At 46.0% G+C, this 15,425-nt stretch overlaps 1 protein-coding gene across 7 annotated transcripts in view; it reads right to left on the minus strand.

Moving 5' to 3' along the window:
- Positions 1-15,425, minus strand: part of LOC146358837 (RCC1 and BTB domain-containing protein 1) — an 89,669-nt gene that overhangs the window by 32,504 nt on the left and 41,740 nt on the right. For all 7 annotated transcript variants that reach the window (XR_014785950.1, XR_014785951.1, XM_084821371.1 and 4 more), the window contains 3 exons: positions 7,781-7,971; positions 5,936-6,062; positions 4,441-4,592 (listed from right to left, as the gene is read on the minus strand). Coding sequence is in view for 5 of the 7 variants with exons in the window: in XM_084821371.1 (XP_084677497.1) it covers positions 4,441-4,592; positions 5,936-6,062; positions 7,781-7,971 (470 nt within the window). In the remaining 2 variants the exon portion in view is untranslated. The remainder of the gene's footprint in view (positions 1-4,440; positions 4,593-5,935; positions 6,063-7,780; positions 7,972-15,425) is intronic.

Raw genomic sequence — 15,425 nt, forward strand, 5'->3', positions numbered from 1 at the left:
TAGGGATAGAGGTGAATGCCTTGAAGGCAGGCAAAGGTTATCGAGATCATACGTTTGGAGAAGACTACCAGGACTGAGGTGAGGCTGAAAGGGAGGGCACAGTATTGAAGTGTTGGCTCTGGTAGGCAAACATGCAGGTAGGCCTCCATGAGGTCTATTGAAGTCTTGGTGGAGGGCCTCCTGGATGGTCTGGAGGGTCTCCATCCTGGATTTGCTGCATGTCACACATTTGTTAAAGTACTTTAAATACACAATGGATCCCAAGTCCTTTCTTGAGGATGAAGAAGAAAATTGAATAGACGCCTGAGAAGCTTTCTAAGGGTGGGACTGGTTCTATCATCCCAATATCCAGGAGATCTTGAACTGCTTGGGAGACAATTGCTCTTTTTGTGGGAGATTTGGAGAAGGAAGGGTGGAGCCTCTGCCTCGAGATATAGGAAAAATGGATGTAGTAACCCTCCTGGATCAATGTGAAGACTCGGCTGTCCTTGGCAGAGGGAAGCAATAATTGCAGCCTTCCACCCACCTGGCAGGATTCCCATCAGAACGGCTGGTGGAGAGACTTGGATGTTTGGGAGGGTTGGGATGGTTGGAGGGTCCCTGTGGGCCTTTGGAGGTGAAGCGTGAGCGAGACCAGGTGAGTTTAAAGGAGATGAAGTCTTTGGATTTGCCAAGGCCTCTAGAGGGACAAAAGGAAGGAAAAGATCTCCTAGGATGCTTTTTTTCTACTTTTTTTCTGGGATGAAGGGATAGCCTTTTTATTATCTTTAGTCTGCACTGGAATGTCTCTAATCTCTCCTCACCTAGGAGGGGAGCTCCCATGAAGGGAATGGTGGCCAGGTTGGCCCTAGAATAAGTGTCCATGTTTTGGCCAGTCTGAACTCCTGGCCACAGCTATGGTACTGGCTGAATAGATTACGGCACCCACAGTGGCGTCTTCCATGAAAGCACACAGTTAGTATAGTCTGAAGAGCCTTCTATATTCTTCAAATCCTGCAATCTAGGCCTGTATTGTTACGTAAGTCCTCCACCTAGAACATGACACCCTGGTGAGTAGCAAGGAAGCGGAGGATGCTTGGATAGCCAGTGAAGCTGCCTCATGGGCCCTTTAAAGGGCAAAGTCAAAATGCTTTTCATTAGGGTCTCTGAGTGGAGTCTTCTTTGGGGGCAATGGCTCCAAAGAGGAGGGCTGCCACTAGGGAGCCTACTAGGGGTATTTTAAATTTATTCATGGCCTGCTGAGGAAAGTGTAATTTGTGTGCTAAATTAATTCCTTTCCTGCCTTGGAGCGGAATAGCCCATTCAGCATCTACCAATTTCTCGAATACTGAAGGGAACAGAACTTCTCTCATTAGTTGTCTTTGGTTCTGGAAATACAGATGCTCCTATGGAGGCAGCTGAGGAAGGAGGAGTAGGATCTTCCTGTCATGTCAGGATGAGACCTAGATTGGCCAGTGCCTTAGAAAGCAGAAGAAAGAAACCATTGGTGTTAAAGAGTCTATGTGTTGCTGCTTTGTTTGAGCAGAGTATGACCATTCTCCCGCTTCCTGATCTGGTAAGTCTGATGTGCTTCATGACCGATAAAAGGAAGTACTTCACACAGTGCATAGTTAAACTGTGGAATTCACTACCACAAAATGTAGTGATGGCTGCCACTTTGGATGGCTTTAAAAGGGGATTGGACAAAGTCTTGGAGGAGAATGCTATCAAGGGCCTAGGCATGATGGCTCTATGCTACCTCCAGTATCAGAGGCAGTATGGCTGTGTACACCAGTTGCTGCGGAACATGGGTCGGAGGGTGCTGCTACCTCCTTGTAGGTCTCAGCTGGGCAGCCACTGTGTGAGCAAAATCCTGGACTAGATGGACTGATCCAGCATGGATCTTATGTTCTTAAGTCAAAGAGAGACAGAGGGTGGGAGCTTGCTCATCACAGGCCCTAAGTGGGAGTGAGGTGGTGGTGAGACCCAATCTGCCTCCGCCAATGAATGTGAAGGAGTGGCAGTCAAGGTTGTGGACTGCTTAGACGCCTTCCCCTTGACTGATTTCTTTGTTTTAGAAGCATCTCTGGAAGTGGAAGAGGATGGAGAGAATTGGGGTGAGCAAAGCATCTTCACGCTTTTCCTAGGGAGCTCCATTCTGGATTTATGTGGGAAGTGCCTATTGAAGATCTGATTGGTAAGCTCACTGACCACCACTGCCTTGATTTTCTGAATGAACTAGTCTTTGTTAAAAAGGAGGGGGGCAGGATTAGGACTGTTTGCCCTGTAGAGTGGATTAGCCCTGATGGCCTGTGGTTGGTGAGAGCCTGGGTAGGCCTGACAAGTCAAAGATGGTGCTGTCTCATTTTGGTGGGAATTTTCTGTCCATTCAAGATGACAGCCACTTCTCATGGTGGCGATCTGACCTCCCCCCAGTGGGGGCCCCAAACCTTGAATAGTGGCTGCCGTGTCCTCTGCTTGCATTTCAGCATCGGAGGCCTCCAAAATGTCCACCTCATAGTTGGCGGGCTGACTGAGCTACTGCGACAATCCGTTCTGACATGAATTTGTCTGAGCTGGGGGAGATGGCCACCTCTTTGTATTGCTGGTGCTGGGATCTGCCTTGCCCATATGCGGTAGCACAGTCATGGGAGACACAGCAGTTTGACAGTCAAGAGAGTGCGTTCCTAACAAGCTTTTGGGGGAGGCATGCTGGCGAGCGCATGGGGCCTTTACAGCCCTGACCGTCATCCTTTTCTTTTCAGTATGTTTTTGTCACTTATGTTCCCTTTCCTACCAGAGCCATTAAGACAGCAGTAGAAAGGTAAAACAGAAGGGGGTAAGGTAGTCCTAAGGAGTAAAAGAGAAAGAATTAGAGAAAAGGATACAGTTTAGAGAAAAAAATCCAAAGGAGAGGGTACTAGGAGAGAGCGCGCCAGAGGACTGTCTGGGGTGAGGCAGGGATGGAAGTGGAGACAGAGCCAGAGGAAGCAGTACTCAACAAATCAGAGTCATGTGACCCCTGCCTTCCTTGGTGGTGCCAAGGAGATAACACAGTCTTTTGAACAACTCCTCATACCATATAGAAAATGCAGTCTTTCAGAAAGCCTGGTCCCAAACTGTATAGGGCTTCATAGGTCACAACCAACACTTTGAATTGTGCCCAGGAACAGACCAGTAACCAGTGAAGCCACTGTAACAAGGGGGTCACCTGCTCCCTATAAGTGGCCCTGGTCAACAGCCTGGCCACAACATTCTGGACCAGCAGAAGTTTCTGATAGTTTTCAAAAGCAGCCCCATGTACAGTGTGTTACAGTAGTCCAAATGGGATGTGACTAAGGCATGAGTGACAATGGCTAGATCAGACATCTCTAGGAATGGGCACAGCTGGCACACTAGCCTCAGCTGTGCAAACACATTCCTGGCCACCACCGAAGCTTGGGCATCCAAGTTCAGAACCAAGGCCAAGAGTACACCCAAACCGGGAGCCTGAGTCTTCAGGAGAAGTGTAAGCCCATCCAGCATAGGCTGAATCCCTGTTCCCTGATCTGCCTTTTGAATGACCTAAAGCACCTCTGTTTTGTCGGGATTAAGCATCAATGTATTTACCCTCATCCAGTCCGTTATCAACAGACCTCAATTTAGAACTAGAACTGCTTCCTTGGATTTAAGCGGAAAGGAGAGATAGAGTTGGCTGCCATCAGCATATTGGTGGCACCAAACCCCCAAACTCCAGACAACCTATCCCAGGGGTTTCGTGTATATGTTAAATAGCATAAAATACATTAAAATTTTCTGTGCCTCTGTTCTTATACCACCAAAGCAACATTTCTGTGTACGCTGGTCATGTGATATGAAGCTGAGTTGTAAGAGTAGTAGCTCTTGCCACTGAAAGGGACGAATACGTTTTTTCCCCCAAGACAAAACACAGTTAAACAAAGAACCCCACTTTGGAGCAGTTTCCCTTGGCAAAAAGGGCTGGCCCATGCCACTGATGCATTGGCATAAAATTCGGCAGAAAAATGGAACTTTAGTGCCAGCTCTATTCTGAAGTGCAAATTCTCCATTTAAATGGATTTCAAATTTTTAACAGGCATTTAAGCAATACACCAGAGTCCAGTACAGTTTGCTTGAAGCAAGCTGCTCTACTCCCACTGCTTATAGTCAGTCCACCACACACCAGGAGTGGGCTGAAAGGTCAAGTAAGACAACAGAGGCATCAAAAGTTGTTAAAGTAGTTGCAGGTTGCCTTATCTCTCCCAGGTAAAACTGCAACCCAAGGTTCATGAGGCATAGCAAGTGAAGGTGCCCACAAATGCCTGAAGCGCCCCCTAGGCAGAGTGCTATTGGATGTACCCACACTTCTATTTCCTCTTTCCGTTCACTTCTGGAAAGAATCAATTCTCCAGGACAGCTTTACTTTCGCACAAAAGTTTCACCAAAGGCCCCAGTGCTACCTACCTATAGCATCTTCAGGTGGCAGATCAATGCTGTCCGTGTACAGATACTCAAGAAAAGCACGGTACACCGGATAGGAAAACTGGTCTATTTCTATCACCTCCTTCACGTCCTCATTCCAATATGACTGGAACATAGTACGGAAGTGCTCACATCTGTAAAGGGAAAGAAAACATAAAAATCTTGGGAACACTATGTTCAGCTCAACTTACTACTTCCCTCCTAATTCTGCACAATACATTAAAATCACAAGAAGCAGAAGCAGCATTTAAAATTCGTCAAGTTATTCTATGCTCTTTTCCTCACACCCCAAACTACCCATCACAGTAGTTTTGACAGAGATTTGGACATATTTATTTTGACAGTAGATTTATCTCCCAACAGCTGTTGCTTTGCACTAGCAGAAAGCGCATCTGTTCACACACCAGTTCCCCCTCACGCTGTAGCCCTGGAACTCCCGAAGAGAGCTGCTCCTGAGGATTGTGGGACCCTTCAGAACAGTATGGGTTATGGTGCAGAGTGCTGCAATGGGAAAGGAAGATTGGCAAAAATTGGAGGCTCCATGTTAAATGAGTGCTTTCTGCTAATCCAGAGCCACCATCATATGTAATTCAATTATTTTTGTCTATATGCATAACAAAGAGTCTTGTGACACCTTAAAGGCTAACAAATGTATTATGGCACAAGCTTTCATGGGAACTACAATTTTCTTTTTCTACATATAGATTCAAATTTTGACTTATGAATACTGAAAGGGGCCAGTCAGTTATTAAATACTGAAGCCTCATATAATTCTTGAAAGCATAGTAATACTCCCTCCAAGGGTGGGAGGATCTTTCTCAGAGCAAGCCATTGCTATAGACAGCCCAATTCTCCCTTCCTCCCAACAGCTGTTGCTTTTGTAGATGAGATTACTTCTCAAAGCCTATTACTTCTCATATACCTACAGTAAGAAACACTCCAGAAATTAGAGTTTTTCTAATACTCTATTGATTAGAAATTAATTAATGCCTCAGAAAATTGTTGTTCAGTCATTAAGTCATGTCCGACTCTTCGTGACCCCATGGACCACAGCATGCCAGGCCTTCCTGTCCTCCGATCTCTCCCGGGGCGTGCTCAAGTTCATATTCATTGCATCGGTGATGCTATCTAGCCACCTCATCCTCTGCCGTCCCCTTCTCCTTTTGCCTTCAATCTTTCCCAGCATCAGGGTCTTTTCCAGTGAGTTTTCACATTAGGTGGCCAAAATATTTGAGCTCAGAAAATTAGAGTTTGTCTAATATTCTATTAATTTTTTAAAAATAAATTGTAAGGCAAATCCTCCTGCAATCCCTGAAGCATTAGTCTAATATATTTTGTGTTATTCCAACCCCCCATCCTGTTAAGCCAAATCAACTCCACATTATGTAATTAAATGAAAGGGGTAGAAAGGGGTAAGTTCAAGGATAAATAGCCAATCTAATGAGATGCTCTCGTTATTATTAGTCACAAACATTACCTGATTTTCAAGACAGCTTTATGTACATAAATGAATTTCCCATCTACTCTAAATTTTAGATCCGAGGTTTCAGGGCTATCGAACTCTCTCTTCAGAGACTCTGTCACTGTTAAGAAGTCCTCATGCTCTGCAAAGATTAAACATCATTACACTAAAAGTAACACACCATCTGCTGAAGGACTAATAGCTCGGACGGCAGCTCTTTGAGCAGCTCCACAACATCATCTCCAAACTAAAGTTTGTACCCAAGAAAGGGAAAAGGTGATTAATGATCCAACTATGTAGATGCACCAAGTTCTTCAGGTAGGAATCCACAAATATGGTCACCATGCTTACCGAGAATTTAAATTGTTGCAATCTAAATTGGGGTGCAATCTCCAGGAAAAAAAAACAAGGATGTTCTTTGCTCTTTCAGGTTCTTTGCTTGTTTAAAAAAAATCTGCCAGCATTTTACCTAGTCAAAAGGTGAACTGGGCTGCCAGACTTGCCGCTGCTACTCCCCTCTAGTCCTCCAACTGAGTCAGAGCTGGCAGCAGCATTTTAAAATCTCCTTTTTACCACACACCCCACTCCAGTCTGCTTTAGTTCCCACTCCCATGCCTGCCTATCCCGTGCCTCTCCCATTCATCTTCACCTAAGCAATAGCAATATTGCTAGCAATACTCCAGTTCCACAAATCCAGCAGCCTAATTTACAAGTTGTACAAACTATTTCCTGTTTATACCAAGTCTATTCTGATTTTGGCAGGTCCACTCATGGAGGGAACTTCTTTAGACTGGTTATGTTCAATACCCTGTTTAGTTCTGGTGTAGAAAACAGCTTTCTGCCAAACGTTGTCAGGATGGATGCAAAGAACAAAGAGCCTGCCTATGGCAAGAGAGTTGGTTATGGGTGGCGGAAGTATTTTAATTGTTAAGAACTGGTAGATGGGAGTAGGAGAACAACAGGACCGGTTTTTGGAGGAGAAGAAATATTTATTCTTTAGCTATTTATGGCACACTTCCTAGGGAGGCACAGGTAGTTTTAAAATCCTAGGGGTTGAGTATTGAGATACCTTCTGTTCTATAAACCCCTCTCCTTACTTCTGTGTGGGAAGAGGTAGGCTACACTTGTTCTGCAAAAAGAAAAAGATGTTCTGTATGCACAACAGCATTTTTAGTATGTTCTCACTTAGTAGAAATAATCGTTATTAATTATCACTAATAGTCATTTGTGGACCCCTGTGTCCATGCTCAATAAGAACAGTAATAGCAGTAGTGTAAGAGCCAATGTAATGTAGGGAGTATAGTGTTGGACTAGGATTAGGGAGACCCGAGTTCAAATTCCCAACCAGCCATGAAGTTCACTGGGTGTTTTGAGTCAGTCATTAACTCTCAGGATAACCTACCTCACAGGGTTGTTGTGAGGATACAAAGTGGAGGAGGGAAACCATGTATATAATTTTGAGAGCCGTGGAGAAAAAGCAGGATATAAATGTAATACACCAAAAATTCATTATATAATGCATTTCTGATGCACAAAGCACCTCATATTTTGCCAGCCTTACAACACCCCTGTAAGATATATTGTAGATGGAGCGGAAAGGGCCAGAACAGGTCCAATCTAGTGAGTTTTCTCATTACTTGTTTTTCTAATTCAGACCAGTTTCAAAAATTTGGATTTCATGGACAGTTAAACAGAACTCCAAATACAACAGATACACCCTTGGATAACTGGAAGCCTCACTCAAACTCTCCTCCATTGTTTAATCCTTTGGCAGACGCTGTCCAGTGCTTCCCACTCCCCCAACAATGAGAATTAGGATCTTGCTTTTAGTATTTTGCACCAAGTGGTGTAAGTTCTCACCTACTGAAAGGAGCCGCCACATCACAGCAGGAGTAGAAAAGCAAGCAAACACATCGTCGGTACAAGAAAAGTAAGTAACATGTGGGAGAACCACCGATTGCCCCCGGCATTGTCCCCACATGCACACTAGGCCACTCTGAGTCTTGGCAGCAGAAGTGTGAGCAGAGTGGCAAGCAGCAATCTCTATAACTCTGCAAGGAAGGAAGGAAGGAAGGAAACCATATATTAGTCATGTACCGAGACTAGGCACTTGCAGTATACAGAGAATTAGATAATGCCTCACACAGTTGACTTGCAGGAAACATGCTTGATTTAGTTTTCTAAACTGGGCAGATTGAGCGTGATCTGGAAGTGATTTGGGAGAATTAACATCTATCTCCTTGTCAAGGTCAGATCACTTCCTATTGAGATTTAGTCTCTCAGTTCAAGAGTGGGGGAACTAGTAAAATTGTCTGCTTACATAAGTTAATAGATTCCAGAGGACTCCAGGGGATTTCCCTGCTGGTCAAAGCCCTGGTCACTCTGCTGAATGAAGTGATAACTCAGGCAGTTGGCATTATTACATCCAAGTGCCCTTTCCCTCTGAGCAGAGTCCAGGGAGCTCTTTCGTATACATGTAGGCTGAGGATGATGAAGCAAGAGGGGAGTCGGGCTAGAATGCAGAAGACTCATGCCAAATTTACGCAGTAGCAGTGTCAGTGGCAAAAAAGAGTTCTTTTCCACCACCAGTGCATGTTCTCAATGTTGTCCAGCAGAGGTTTTCTGAGTGGTTCACTGCCTCCTGCAATCTAGGCCTGTGAGCGGTATGGTGAACCCTCAGTAGCACGTTGTTGCAAGTTTGAAAGACGCTTCGAAGATAAAGCCGTTCACATCTGCCATGACTTGTACACCATAGTTAATGCAGCCCCATTAGTAGAGCTGTCCATTCAACTAAGTGGCCTAGTCTTATTTGATGACTTTCAGTTGTTGAGGCACAAGGATCCATTTCAATCGGGCTTCAGGCCTGGGCATGGGACAGAAACGGCCTTCATAGCCTTGGTGGATGATATGAGGAGGGATTTGGATAGGGGTAAATGTTCCTTCCTCGTTCTCCTCGATCTCTCAGTGGCTTTTGATACCATTGGCCACGGTATCCTCCTGGACCACCTGGGGAGGTGGGGCATAAGGGACATCATATTACGGTAGTTCCATTCCTTCCTGTCTGGCAGGTACCAGAGGGTAGCTCTGGGAGAGGAGACTTCAGACCCTTTGCAGCTCACTTGCAGGGTGCCACAGGGTTCTATTCGCTCCCCAATGTTAATTATAGATATATGAAGATGCTGGGGGTTTGGGGTGCAGTGTCACCAACATGCGGATGACATGCAACTCCAGCTTTCATTTAAATCCTCGTCAAGGTTGGCTGTAGAAACCCTGTCCAAGTGTCTGGAGTCGGTGAGTGGCTGGATGGAAAGGAATAAGCCGAAATTGAACCCTGACAAAACCGAAGTACTTTTGGCGGGAGACATGGGGAGGTTGGAGGAGGTTGATCTGGTGTTGAATGGGGTGCATTTGCCCCTGAAGGACCAGGTTTCCCACCTCCCAGCTGAGCAGGGCAGAGGAAGCTGCTCCAGCTGGTCTTGGGACTATAGAAGCAAGCAAGCTCCCAGAGAGCAAGCGATCAGAGAGAGCGCACAGGGGGAGCAAACAGGAGTTGGCCAGGGGAGTTCGGCAGGGGAGGTCAAGGGGGAGGACCCCAAGATTTTTTTTCATTTATTTGTCTTGTAACACACACTTCCATACCAGTGGGACTCTGTTTTTAACCTCTAGTGAGCAAGGGCCAGGCATAGGCTACTCTAGAACAACCAGGAAGCTAGACACAAAAAGGGAAAAGAAACTATGGAAGGACAAGATTCTCCAGTGGTGGTGACCTGCAAGGTGTATGCCATGCTTGTTTTCTTGCCTGAGAACAACATGGCCTACACGTCCAACAAGTGCAAGTTGATCATGCTGCGGGGAGAAAAAGTAAGAGGACTGGAGCAGCGAGTGTCAACCCTGCAGGGAATAAGAGAACACGAAGAGTTCTTGGACAGAACGGTGGAACTACAGCAGCAAAGTGAAGAACAGAAGCTAGAAGAGCAACAGCAAGCTGAGGAAGAAGAGGAAAATGCTGAGGTGAGGAAAAATGAAGTAGAGGATACTCCTTGGAAAAGGGTGACTGTTAAGAGCAGAAGAACTAGATGCCACTCGGCACTAGTGGAGGCAGTGGAACTAGGGAACCGTTTCCAGGTACTTGAGGATGAGACCGGAGGACAGCCTGCAGAGGAAGAATTACAGGGGACCCTACATGAGAGCGAGCAAGAGGCTCAAGGCCAGTCAAGCAGAGGTGATGAAACCAAGGCCTACAGCTACAAGAAGAGAAGAGTAGTAGTAGTGGGAGACGCCTTGCTGTGTGGGATCAAACCCCAAGTATGTCACAAAGACCTGTGGACTCACCAGGTATGCTGTCTCCCGGGAGGACGGATTAGAGACGTGGCTGAAAGGTTGCCCGCACTCATAAAGCTCACTGACAGGTATCCCTCCCTTCTCATCCATGTGGGAACAAATGATAACGCCAAGAGGAGCTATGAAGAAATCACGTCAGACTTTGAAGCTTTGGGAAGGAAGCTCAAGAACTTTGGGGCCCAGATAGTTTTCTCATCCATCCTTCCAGGAGTTAGAAGGGGGATAGAAAGGGAAAGAAAACTACTCCAGGTGAATGACTGGCTACGAAGGTGGTGCCAACGAGAGGGATTTGGATTCTGGGACCACAGGCTACACGTCCTGGAAGATGGACTGTTGGCAAGGGATGGGTTGCACCTCACAAGGGCTTGGAAGAATGTGTTTGGCCACAGCATGAAGAACTTCATCAGGAGGGCTTGAAACTGAATGCTATGGGGAAGGGAGACGTAAAGTTGGGGGTTAACAATGGACGAAGGCTCATGCACCGCAACGGAGAGAACAGCACAAATAGGGCCCAATAATAGTCTTCACAAACATATAGGAAGAAAGCCAGACCATGAAGCACATGGTCTTCGATGTCTATATACTACTGCCCAGAGTATGGGAAACAAACAGAACGAACTTGAACTCTTAATACAGGAGGGAAATTATGACTTGATAGGTATAACTGAGACTTGGTGGGATGACTCTCATGACTGGGATACAGCAACTGAAGCATATAACTTGTTCAAAACCAACAGGAGGAACAGAAAGGGAGGTGGGGTTGCACTATATGTTAAAAATTGTTATCTCTGCATAGAAATACAGGAGGATGAGCTTGGTAGCCCCATTGAGAGCATCTGGATCAAAATAAATGGAGCAAAGAATAAAAGGAACCTGGTGGTCGGAATCTACTACTGGCCACCCAATCAAGGAGAAGACAAGGATGCAACTTTTGAAAAGCAAATAGCCAATGTTTCAAGGAAGCATGATGTAGCAGTAATGGGGGACTTCAATTTCCCGGATATTTGTTGGGAAACAAATTCTGCAAAACATGGCCCCTCCAGGAAATTCCTGACGTGTGGGGCAGATAACTTCCTCCTACAGAAGGTACAGGAAGGAACGAGAGGATCACCTATCCTTGACTTGATCCTAACCAACAGAGACGACTTAGTGGGTAAAGTAGCAGTAGTAGAGTACAGGCAGGTAGCACAGAATTGCAGGGATGGCGTCAGGAAGGCTAAAGCTGTGAATAAGCTGAGCTTAGCGAGGGATGCTAAAAGCAACAAAAAAGCTTTCTTCAGCTACGCGTATAGTAAAAGACTGAGGAAAGAAATGGTGGTTCAGCTATTCAATAAGGATGGCAAAATGATAACAGATGACAAAGAAAAGGCAGAGGTGTTCAATTCCTACTTGGGCTCAGTCTTCTCCCAAAAGAGGGTCTATGACCCCCCTGGCAAAGGTGAAGTACAGGCTGAAGGGGCAGGATTGCAGCTTGGGATTGATAGGCATATGGTCAAGGAACACCTAATTACTTTGAATGAGTTCAAATCTCCAGGGCCAGATGAACTGCATCCTAGAGGAATAAAGGAACTGGCAGAAGAACTCTCAGAACCGCTGTCTATTCTCTTTGAGAAATCATGGAGGACGGGGGAAGTGCCAGATGACTGGCGGAGGGTTAATGTTGGCCCTATCTTCAAAAAGGGTAAAAAGGAGGCACCTGGGAACTACAGACCAGTCAGTCTGACATCATCCGCAAGCACCTTGAAAACAATGCAGTGATTACTTGGCACCAACATGGATTCATCAAGAACAAATCCCGCCAGACGAATCTGATCTCATTTTTTGATCAAGTAACCTCCCTTGTGGACTGTAGGAATGCTGTGGACATCGTATACCTCGAATTCAGCAAAGCTTTCGACAAAGTGCCCCATGATCTCCTGATGAGCAAACTAGCTCAAAGTGGGCTAGATGAAACAACGATCCGGTGGATCCACAGTTGGCTACAGAATCGGACTCAAAGAGCGCTTATCAATGGGACCTTCTCAAGCTGGGGAGAGGTAACGAGTGGGGTACCGCAGGGCTCAGTCCTGGGCCCAGTACTCTTCAACATTTTTAGTAATGACTTGGAGGAGGAGGTGCAGGGAATACTGATCAAATTTGCAGATGACACAAAATTGGGCAGGATAGCTAATACTTTGGATGACAGAAACAACATTCAAAGTGATCTTGATAGACTGGAGTACTGGGCAGTAAACAACAGAATGACATTTAATAGGGATAAATGCCAAGTTCTGCACCGAGGAAAAAGAAACCAAATGCACAGTTACAAGATGGGCGATACGTGGCTCAACAACACTACAAGTGAGAAGGATCTTGGAATTGTTGTCGATCACAAGCTGAATATGAGCCAACAATGTGATGTGGCTGCAAAAAAGGCACATGCTCTTTTGGGCTGCATTAACAGAAGCATAGCTTCCAAATCCCGGGAAGTACTAGTTCCCCTCTACTCAGCACTGGTTAGGCCTCATCTGGAGTACTGTGTCCAGTTCTGGGCAGGGGACTGGAAACAAAGCCCTATGAAGAGAGACTGAAAGAACTGGGCATGTTTAGCCTTGAGAAGAGAAGACTGAGGGGAGATATGATAGCACTCTTCAAGTACTTGAGAGGCTGTCACAGAGAGGAAGGCCAGCATCTCTTCTTGATCATCCCAGAGCGCATGACACTGAAGAATGGGCTCAAGTGACAGGAAGCCAGATTCCGGCTGAACATCAGGAAAAACGTCCTGACTGTTAGAGCAATACGACAATGGAACCAATTCCCTAGGGAGGTGGTGGGCTCTCCCACACTGGAGGCGTTCAAGACGAGGCTGGAGAGCCATCAGTCGGGGATGCTCTGACTTGGATTCCTGCATTAAGCAGGGGGTTGGACCCGATGGTCTTGTAGGCCCCTTCCAACCCTACTATTCTATGATTCTCTAGTTCCACAGCCTGGGGGTCATTTTAGACTCCCAGCTGCCCATGGAGGCTCAGGTGTTGGCCGTGAGCCAGGTGGCACTGTACCAACTCCGTCTGATACGGCAGCTGCACCCCTACTTCCCTAACCATCTGCTCCCATCAGTAGTTCATGCCCTGGTCTCCTCTTGCCTAGACTACTGTAATGTGCTCTATGTGGGGTTACCCTTGAAGATGGTTCGGAAGTTGCAGCTGGTGCAGAACACAGTGGCCCACCTGATTAAAGGCAGCCATTGGCGAAATCACACTCCTGTTGTTTTCTGGGCCCAAGTCAAGGTGTTGGTTTTGACCTTTAAAACCCTATACGGTTCCAGCCCAATCTATCTTAAGGAGTGCCTCCAAGAACACCAGGGATGCTGCTCAACAACATCGGCCTTGGGGGGTGTTCTGTCTTTCCCATCAGCCCGGACAGCTAGGCTGGTGAGGACTAGGGAAAGGGCCTTTTCTGTGGTGGCCCTCACTTTGTGGAATTCCTTCCCTAGTGACCTCCGCCATGTCCCCTATTGATGAACTTCCACCGGGCTTTGAAAACCTGGCTGTTCGGGTGGGCATTTGAGGTGGGTTAGGGGTTTTTTAGAGCAGTGTTATTATGTTGATTATGTTGTATTTTGTGTTGTCATTTGTATTGTATGCCACCTAGAGTAGCCGGGGAGCCAGCCAGATGGGTGGCTAATAAACCTAATAAATAAAAAATAAATAAAAGGATGCCGACAAGGTGCTTAGCCAAGTCCAGTCAGCCATCTATGTGCTTTATCCTTGCCCTTCATAGCTTATTATGATCAATAGGGAGGTTTAGCGGCATGGTAAGCCATATATACTCAAAGAGATGAGACAGCCAAAGCTGTCTGAGATTAAAAGACAGTAAAAATAGCACTGATAAGAGCAATGGATCACATTAAGGGAGAGATTCTGGGCATATGAGAAGCAAGTCCATTTTTTAGTGTAAAACTTTTGGTAGGTAGTTTTTTAGAATGCAGAAGGTTGCCTGATGTGCATAGGGCACTATTCTTCCTGCTGCCAACTTCAATAGCCACACACTGTGGAAGAGCAGTCTGCGGGCCAGTCAGACACTCAACTCTGATGGAGTTATATTCCCTCTGAAAACTCAGGCTGTCTGGGTATACTCCTGGATTCAGCCCTGAACCTGGAATCCCAGGTTCCAGTGATGGCCAGGACTGCATTTTACAGTTGAGCTTAGTGCGCCAACTGTCCCATTCCTAGAGATGTCTGATCTAGCCAAGTTCATGCATGCCTAAGTTGCGCCCTGTTTGGACTCCTGTTACACGCTGTACATAGGGCTGCCTCTGAAAACTATCAGAAACTTCTCAGGCTGTTCACGCGACATAACAGCCCACTGTGGGTTACTTAATTTACAGTGAGGCTGTGGCGCATAAATGTGTTGCTTCTCCCACCCTGCTGGCAGTAGCCCAGCAGGGCATAGGAATCTCAGAGGTCTCCGAAATCAGAGGCTTCCACCTAGAGGGTGACTACTTCAGAGGGTCGGGCCCTAAATATTTTAAGACATGACAACTCAGCAGTAGATACTTCCCTTACGTTTAGATTTTAAGAAAAAAACAAAGGTGCTGAAAACTGTTAACATATACATTTTCGCATGCTTGATACATTTTAGCATGCTTGAAGAGCTATGCATGTAAATATGAGATTCCTAGGGATAATGACATGAAAAAAGTTAATTACTAGATTTTATAAAGCAATGCACTTCTAGAAATGGAAAATTTTCTGGGGAGTGAAGTGGAAAATTTTCTACCCCACCTCATGGTTGAAACAGAACTGGTGGGGATGAGAAGAAAGCGGAAGACAGTTGAAGCCCTGCCCCAGAGCCTGTTGTGAGGAGTGAGCTTTTACAGAATATCCAGAGGTGTAGTCGTGTTAATCTGCCTACAGCAAAAACAGTGTCTTGTGGCACCTTAAAGACTAACACATTTATTTTGGCATTAGCTTTCATGGACTATAGCCCACTTCATCAGATGCTGATCAGATGCTCCATCATTATGGAGACTTTCAGGTTCATATACAGTGGTGGGGTGGGGCGGGAAGAGAGAAGAATTGCTGTCTTTCTCCAAATGAGAAAGAAGACTGCATGTACGCCTCCCTTTACCAGTGCCATGAACAGAAGGTATACAAGACATCCCTGCCACCCAGCTCCCCAAGGA

Source organism: Heloderma suspectum, chromosome 1 (genome assembly GCF_057233095.1).
Source record: "Heloderma suspectum isolate Gila_16-S chromosome 1, 16-S_ref, whole genome shotgun sequence".
Taxonomy (NCBI): domain Eukaryota; kingdom Metazoa; phylum Chordata; class Lepidosauria; order Squamata; family Helodermatidae; genus Heloderma; species Heloderma suspectum.